This window comes from Sebastes fasciatus, chromosome 1 (genome assembly GCF_043250625.1).
Source record: "Sebastes fasciatus isolate fSebFas1 chromosome 1, fSebFas1.pri, whole genome shotgun sequence".
In the NCBI taxonomy this organism is placed as follows: Eukaryota; Metazoa; Chordata; class Actinopteri; order Perciformes; family Sebastidae; genus Sebastes; species Sebastes fasciatus.
The window spans coordinates 17,560,475-17,569,672 of NC_133795.1; the positions used below are offsets into that span (position 1 = coordinate 17,560,475).

At 38.6% G+C, this 9,198-nt stretch overlaps 1 protein-coding gene across 1 annotated transcript; it reads left to right on the forward strand.

Annotated features, from left to right (window-relative positions):
• Nucleotides 1-1,977: 1,977 nt before the first annotated feature.
• emc3 (ER membrane protein complex subunit 3) lies at nt 1,978-7,539 on the forward strand. The gene is made up of 9 exons (XM_074634370.1): nt 1,978-2,233; nt 4,083-4,257; nt 4,357-4,414; nt 4,929-5,022; nt 5,689-5,793; nt 5,949-6,030; nt 6,132-6,211; nt 6,569-6,651; nt 6,737-7,539. The coding sequence occupies exons 2-9, from the start codon at nt 4,103-4,105 to the stop codon at nt 6,863-6,865; spliced, it is 786 nt and encodes a 261-aa protein (XP_074490471.1). The 5' UTR covers nt 1,978-2,233; nt 4,083-4,102; the 3' UTR covers nt 6,866-7,539.
• The last annotated feature ends 1,659 nt before the right edge of the window (nt 7,540-9,198 follow it).

Consider the following 9,198-nt stretch of genomic DNA (forward strand, 5'->3'; position numbering starts at 1 on the left):
AAATATGAACCATTCAAATAGAAGGAAGAATAAAAATAGGAGCAGTATATACAGTATTGACAATAAACAGACTATTAACAAAATTGCACACGTGGGAAATGATATATTGCACAGTGAGAATTAAATGAAATTCCACCTGAAAATATCAGGTTCTTGTCGATTTTTGGTGTTTAAGTGTATGTGGTCTAATGGGAGCAGTGCTGGTTGTGGAGTCTGACAGCTGCAGGAAGGAAGGACCTGCAATAGCGCTCCTTCACACACTTTGGGTGGAGCAGCCTGTCGCTGAAGGAGCTCTCCAGTGCTGAGATGGTGTCCTGTATGGGGTATTACAGATTAATATACAAGTGTGCAATGATATGTAAGTAATAATGTCACTTTCAAGTGTAGGCTACATCTACACAGGCTGTTACCTAGTATAACCAGTTTACAGTCGGCCTAACAGTTTGAATTGATTAAAATTCGTTGTCAATAAATCTTGTTCTGTGTCTGATTCCTTTAGAAAAAAAAGACGTTTAAATCTACCTGTCCTGGTCACTTCGCCTAAACTGCTTCCTGTTTCCCAAGATCTTCCTAAACATCATTCATTTCTAAATAGATGACCTGCTGTGTCTCTGTTTCACTGATCTTACAGCTTTCAGTATGACATAATCCTTTTAGCCTCTGCATTTTTAATATATATAATTAATGCCCTGCATGTCTATCTGCCTCTAGCACTGATATACTGAAAAGTACTGAAATAGATAGAGCTCTGGCTCCATCGGTCTGTGAATGAGTATTTAGATTAGATCCTGATGGGCAAAATTGGCACCTTGCATGGCAGCCTCTGCCATCAGTGTACTACTGGGTGAATGCTGACATGTAGTATAAAGGACTTTGAGTGGTCGGAGGACTGGAAAAGCGCTATATAAATGCAAGTCCATTTACCATTTGGCGTGGAGAGGAGGTCGTGTTGCTCTGGGTCTATCTGTTTTTTTCGATGCCGGGAAGACAAAGGAGGACGGTCTGCAGGACAGATAATAATGCACACAGTGCACTTTCATAGACTAAGCTACTGGAGTTACCCTGCACTATATTCATTTTTAACAGTCTCTTCTGCACTATATTCACTTTTTTAATAGTCGTGTATCACAGCTGTTACCCTGCACTATATTCATTTTTAACAGTCTCTTCTGCACTATATTCACTTTTTTAATAGTCGTGTATCACAGCTGCTACTCTGCACTATATTCAGTTTTAACAGTTTTCTTCATTTCCTTGTATTTTTTATATCTGGTATATTTTTTTGTACTTTGTACTTTGCACTACTAACTTTTTTACTGCCTTTTTACTAACAGAAAAATCAATTTGATCAATGAATAAAATGTGATCTTAACTAAAGTCATTTACATTCTTCAGGTTTTTACTCAAAGCTGAATCCCTTTTTTTTTTTTTTAAATAAAAAAATATAACACTTGTCAGAGAGGTATCGTTGCTGGCTTAGCTCACAATATGAACTGGGGACCTGATGCAGAACAGGTCCTTTTTGTCATCGTCTCTCAGTTCCCACTCCACGACCAGCTTTATTGCAGGATACTGAGTCTTCACAGGAAGCGAGTTCAGATAGTGATACTCTATGTTTTGCACTATGGAACTGTGATGCTGGAAACTTGAATTTCCCTCTGGATCAATAAAGTTACTATCTATCTATCTATCTATCTATCTATCTATCTATCTATCTATCTATCTATCTATCTATCTATCTATCTATCTATCTATCTATCTATCTATCTATCTATATATGGTTCTGAAATGGGCCATTCTGCATAATGAGTACTTTTGGTACTTAATGTATATTTTGATGCCAATACTTTTGCACTTTTATTTAAGTAAACTTTTGAATGCAGGACTTTAACTTGTAGCAGAGTAGGCCTTCTTCTCTTCTCCCCATGGTGGGACACTTCTCCCCATCACCGCGGGGTGGCGCTGCAGCCCAGCTGAGATGCGGGATGAGCCGCAGAAGCAGAAATCTGGGAAAATCTGCTCTCATCCACGGATCCACAGTCACCACACCACCAACCACAGCGCCATGGCCGCGGCAGGGGATGCGAACTGTTAAATAAATACTGTTTAATCTATTGAACTACCTCAACATAGCTTACGTCTCTCGCAGCAGCCGGGAATCAAACACTGGACGAGCTCTCCGCTGAGCTGAGCTGAGCTAAGAGGACTCTCCAGCTCCTACAGCACCAAGCAGGTAGCCAGCAGGCTAACGGGAACACGAGCCGACCACTAGCGTCCACTGTGTGTTGATCTGTGATAGTTTCATACGATGAATAATGCTGTTTTATTAAAGAACAGATCGTTTTCTAACTGTGTGAAGAAGTGGAGCCCTGAATGAGGTTGTTTAGCTCGGTAGCTTGATCGCTATTATAACGTTATAACGTAATGACGCTGCTAGGCTAGCTGAATGAGCTGACAGCGCGTCTTCCTCTGTGGTGTCCAGGCTGGTTCGTAGCTCCACATATTCTCATATTAACGCTTTATTATTGAGGCTTCACATTGTTTAGAGCAGGGGTCAGCAACCTTTACTATCGAAAGAGACGTTTTAGGCAAAACAACAACAAAAAAATCTGTCTGGAGCTGCAAAACATTTGATAATTGTGATGAAGGTAACACAGTTTATAGTCTAAGTATATAGTATATAAGTCTAATACAGTGAGGGACAAAGCGACATTGTGCTACAGAGCATTAGGGTCACATTGAGGTAAAAAAAACATCTGAGATTTACAGAATAAAGTCATAATATTACGAGAAAAAAAGTCATAATATTACGAGAAAAAAAGTAAGAATACAAGAAAAAAGTGACAATATTACGAGAAAAAAATCGTAATATTGCGAGAATAAAGTCATAACTTTACGATAAAAAAGAAAAAAACAACACGTAAAATTACTACTTTATAATATTATGACTTTTTCTCGAAATCTCATTTATTTTTTTTAACTCAATGTGGCCCTGATACTCAGTCGTACCGTCGTACCATAGACCTACAACAATAATGAATAAAAATGAAAATGTAAACAAAAAACAGTTATTCATTTCCATTTTTATAAATCCACAGGGAGCCACTGGAGAGGGGCTAAAGAGCTGCATGAGGCTCCGGAGCCGCAGGTTGCAGACCCCTGGTTTATAGTGTTACCTCAATATTTGAGACGAACAAAAAGCTGTGTTAAACGTGCCTGCTATGTACTAGTGATGGGAATTCCGGCTCTTTTTAGTGAGCCAGATCATTTGGCTCAGCTCACCAAGAAGAGCCGGCTCTTTCGGCTCCCAAACGGCTCTTCATTTTACCGCTTCTGCCTTTTTATAATTCAGACAAATTTAAGGCTGTTTTGACCTGTGATTAGTATGTGTGCACATATATCACTTAGCTCCACAGACAGACTCAGGAAATCCTTTGTCCCACGAGCCATCAAACTGTACAACACCTCTCTAGAGAGGGGGGGGGAGACAAAGGAGGACGGTCTGCAGGACAGATAATAATGCACACAGTGCACTTTCATAGACTAAGCCACTGGAGTTACCCTGCACTATACTCCTTTTTAACAGTCTCTTCTGCACTATATTCACTTTTTTAATAGTCGTGTATCAGAGCTGTTACCCTGCACTATATTCAGTTTTAAAAGTTTTCTTCATCTCCTTGTATTTTTATATCTGGTATATTTTTTTGTACTTTGCACTACTAACTTTTTTACTGCCTTTTTACCAACATGTTTTGCACTATGGAACTGTGATGCTGGAAACTTGAATTTCCCTCGAGATCAATAAAGTTACTATCTATCTATCTATCTATCTATCTATCTATCTATCTATCTATCTATCTATCTATCTATCTATGTAGACCGCGCGGAGAAGATCGTCCTATCATTCTGCAATGAATTAAGTAAAAAAAAAAAAAAAAAAAAAAAAATTGGCTCTCGGACGGGAGCCGGCTCTTATCGTTCACTTAAAAGAGCCGGCTCTTTGAACCGGCTTGTTCGCGACCAACATATCACTACTATGTACTAACAGTATTTCTCGCCCTGCTGTGTGTTTGGTTCTACAGTTAAGCTACCACCAGGCTGGATGGCTGAGCCGGAGCTACTGCTGGACTCCAATATCCGACTCTGGGTGGTGTTACCCATTGTCTTCATCACCTTTCTGGTCGGGGTGATTCGCCATTATGTATCCATTCTTCTTCAAAGTGACAAGAAGTTGACGTTAGAACAGGTTTCTGACAGGTACGTAATCTACAACTGTTAAGGTGGATCATATTTTTTTAACAAAACACTTGAAATTCATTTAATTTAATATTTGTTGTCTCCAATCTCCAAATCCAGCCAGGTTCTTATTCGGAGCAGAATCCTCAGAGAAAATGGAAAATACATTCCCAAACAGGTAAGGGGATTTCATAATGCATCTCCAGCTCATGCACAAGTCTAACATATACTCACCAAAAACCACTGGTCTTTGCATGTAAACTCAGAGAAAAAAAAGTTTGGAAATTTGTGTTTAGTGGATTATTTCTCTGTTGTTACAATGCTAATTGGCATTACATTTTACTTCGTTGGAAAGCCTGTTTATTTACCTTCACAATGATATCCAACTTGTAAGGATCATGCATTTGTGGGATGAGCAGCACAGCTTACTATGTGGGTAGCGCCCAAGAAAAATTAGCCAAAATGCTTTGCCAATTCTAAACAATGTATTCTCCTGTTGGTATTGACTCTGGACATCATTGTGAAGGTAAATAAACAGGCTTTCCAATGATGTAAAATACAATGTCAATTAGCATTGTAACAACAGAGAAATAATCCACCAAACACAAATTTCCAAACTTTTTTTTCCGAGTTTATTTGTCACGACTACAGTGTGAGGGACAACGTTACTGAAAATCTCTCTTTTGTTTCAGTCTTTTCTGATGAGGAAGTTCTACTTCAATAATCAAGAAGATGGATTTTTCAAGAAGACCAAAAGAAAGGTTGTTCCACCCTCTCCAATGACAGGTAATCCTTTTAAAGGACTAATATGTAATATGTTTACTGTATTAAATTGTAAAATGACCATGATATGTCACCAGAGATTAAGGAAATATGCTAAATTTTCTGACAACAACGCTACAGCCTTTATGTTCTCCTTTTAAAATTTAAATTCCGGTCCATAAAGTCTGTTTTTGTTTTGGTCGGTGTGATCCCATCCACTGCCTATGTCCACACCCCGTTGCCACATATGAAACAAATTGCCATTCAAACACAGCCTTCTGCAGCCACGGCAACAAGCAAATGAACTGAATCAACAGAGATAACATAACATTAGATTCTACCCGACCTGAAAAGCCTCGGCACACCTCTCTGTGGTCTGTGTGCAGCTGGGTTATCAAGGCACGGATGGGCCACGGCTTCAATGTTTTGAATTTGGACTGCAGTACCCATTTTAAATGCTAGCTGTCAGCACTACATATTGCTCCATATTCTGTCTGTGTCATTATAACAATTAAGCTCTCGGATGTTTTGTGTCTGTATTTACCAAAAAAATACTGTTAATGTGACACATTAGGATTTTTATATAGTAGCAAAGTCAGTGCATAGTTGTTACCAATTATATATGAAAAAAAAGATCCTAAGCAAGACCCTCATTGAGTGTGTTTTGTTACACACTGTATCTTTTCACAGATCCCAGCATGCTGACAGACATGATGAAAGGAAATGTCACCAACGTGCTTCCCATGATCCTCATCGGAGGCTGGATCAACTGGACCTTTTCAGGATTTGTAACAAGTAATGATCTCACTCTCTCTCACAGATCCTGCACCTCAGGGTGCAGAATGTGACATGCAGAAAAATATAACTTTCAATGTGTTTTGTTACCAGATAAAATATTGTTTTATATGGAAATCCTACATTGAGTTCTTTCTGTACTCTGTTTCACACAGCTAAGGTTCCCTTCCCTCTCACTCTGCGCTTCAAGCCCATGCTGCAGCAAGGAATAGAGCTGCTGTCACTGGATGCCTCCTGGTAAACTAGTCAAACAAGATCTGTAGAGATGCATTGTTTTAGTTGTTGCCTATTATTAATCTCCATGTCATTTTGTTGTTTCTGTTTGTGTGTGGATCCAGGGTGAGCTCGGCGTCATGGTATTTCCTGAACGTGTTTGGACTACGAAGCATGTACTCTTTAATTCTAGGCCAAGATAATGGTAATTGTAGCTAATTTTAAGATCATTTTCAATGTTTTGTTGCGTCAGATTGTTTGATGATGATGTGAAAATGTTTATTCTACTTATGCTGATTCTCAGTGTGCTGACTTGACTATGTCTTGCCCAAAACTGCATATGATTATCATAAAGTGGGCATGTCTGTATAGGGGAGACTCGTGGGTACCCATAGAGCCCTCCTTGCCAGTATCTTCACTCTAGCTTTAAAACTGAACCCGCTACAACCTCAGAATGATCGATTGCATTAATGCGTTAAAGAAATTAGTGGCATTAAAATGATTTTGCGATAACGCGTTCCCAGATGATGATTGTTTTGGCTATGCGATGTGATCCCCACAGGTGCAGATCAGTCGAGGATCATGCAGGAGCAGATGAGTGGTGCTGCCATGGCCATGCCTGCAGATACAAACAAAGCTTTCAAGGTACATACAGTGTAGTTCCTGCATAATTAATGAATGCGGTTGGGCATTGCTCGGTTGTTCGTGTGACGTCTGTCCTTGATTTCAGGCTGAGTGGGAGGCACTGGAACTGACGGACCATACGTGGGCGCTGGAGTGCGTAGAGGAGGATCTGATGAGCAGAGAGCTGGACTTTGACGGCCTGTTTAGCAAGGAGCTGCCGAGCGGTATCTTCTGACGGTCCTGGTCACTTCTACTTGGAGCCTTCAAGTTGAATTTTGATCATTGCAGGGATTTGTTTTTTGGTGAAAGCCACAGAGATGGGACAAATCCCTTCATGTTATGCAAAGTTTACATCCACTTATTTGCGGTCCTCGTCTTTTCACATGTATTATTACCTTTCCATTCCTGTCTATAGAATATCTGAAATGACTTAACAATACACTGGTTCTGCTGCTGTCTCATCTCTTTGGAGATGTTTGGGAGAAATTAAGTGGCTTCTTGCTTATCGGAATGCATTATTATTATTATTATTATTAGCTTGTAAATTGTATGCCATCATGCCATTAGGTAATAGAATGTGAACTACCTAGTGCTTATTTTTTTCTTATGTCATGCACAGCTAGACTATAGCTGTCTCAGTTTTCATATGTATCATCATGTTTAAACAATAGAACACAATACCATTTTACAGGTGTGAATGATGTTTATTTAATTATACTTAACACGACTCCTTTGTTAGAGCATAGATAGATCAGCTGTTCTGTGTCAGCTGCCTAAAGTTAGACTCAGAACTGATGATCTGTTGGCAGAGAATGTTTGTGTGACTGAAATGTTGTGTTTTTGTAGATGGTTTATTTTGTAATGTAACTCCTCTGTGTTTTGTACAGCATAAAGCCTGTTTTGACAAAATACCTGGTTTTCTTTGTTCGTTCATTCATTCATTTCATTTCATTTCAAAATGTATTTCGAACATGTAGAATACAAAAAAAATAAAGAAAAAGAATGATCATACCAACAAGTGGACAGTCAGAAACAAGTAGTATTTACATACAATGAAAAGCATAAAAAAAATTGTCAACACTTGATGCCTTGATTTACATATTCGAAAAGGAGTGAGAAGAAGTATAAACGTATTTAATCCCAGCCCTTCTCCATAAGTCAATTATTAATTATTAACCAGCTTCCTTATTGAGCCATACATATACTCTAATTAAATTTTCCTAAATTTGTCTAACTATAATTATTATTATTATTTATAATTATTCTAACTATAATTATTACCTTTAATCTGTGTCATACAGAAATATAAATTGTTGCAATGCACCCGAACACATTTAAAAAAAATACAATTAACATGCAAAACGTCAGGCTCAGTTTACAAAGGTGAAGTCAGTGCTGAGGTTTGTTGATGCCCCCAGAAGGCGCTCTGAGAGCGTACTAGTCTGAGTCATACTAATACACGAATATCTTTGTTAAAGGTCCCATATTATGCAAATTTTCAGGCTATACTTGTATTTTGTGTTTCTACTAAAAGATGTTTACATGCTGTAATGTTCAAAAAAGCCTTTATTTTCCTCATACTGTCAGCCTAAATATGCCTGTATTTACCCTCGTGTCTGAAACGCTCCGTTTTAGCTTGTTTTGACGGAATTGCAACAGAATTGCTAGGCAACAGCTTGGGTCCATGTTTACTTCCTGTCAGCTGATGGCATTCACATACACTGCAACCAGGAAATAAGCTGGAACACATTTAGAATGTTTACGTTTAAAATTGTGTCAAGGGTCTAAATATTGTATATTCGTGACATCACGAATGGTCAGAAATCCTGACAGCTTGTTTCAAATGCAGAGTTTCTGAATACGGGCTGTGTGTATTTCCCTGTGGATTGAGTGTTTCGATACTTTCACAGTATTTATATAGGACTCAAGCCTGCTTTATAATAAATAAAAAAAAACATGAAAATCTCACTTTTTTTTATAATATGGGACCTTTAAAACCAGGAAAAGACAATACTTACTTTTGCCATATTACGATATCCGAAATCTGAGATGATATCTAGTACTCATATCACGATATCGATATAACATCGATATAGTGCCCAGCTCTAATGAACTAAGTTACATTTTGAATGCAAAAGAGTGTATTTTACATTGTAGTGTTTCTATTTTAACTTAGTAAAAAGGCTACTTCTTCTAACACTGTAAGACGTCATTTACAAGACTGTTGATCATGCATCAGTTTATGGCAAATGGAGAAATCCCTCTGAATCACACTTTCACAGTATTTATGTATACAGGACTTAAGCCTGCTTTATAATGAAAAAAAACATGAAAATCTCACTTTTTTATAATATGGGACCTTTAAGTAGCCCTTTTCATACACTGCTGGACACTCTTCCATCTAACTATCCTGGTGACTGACTATGGTGATGATGATGACCGAGCAGCAGTAACACTACTGGACTGCAGCAGCAGCAGCTCTCCTCGGTTGTGCACTGACCGTAGAGGAAGAACGTTTCCTTCCCATGAGCACTGAGCAGCAGCAGCAGCAGCAGCTTCTTCTTCTTC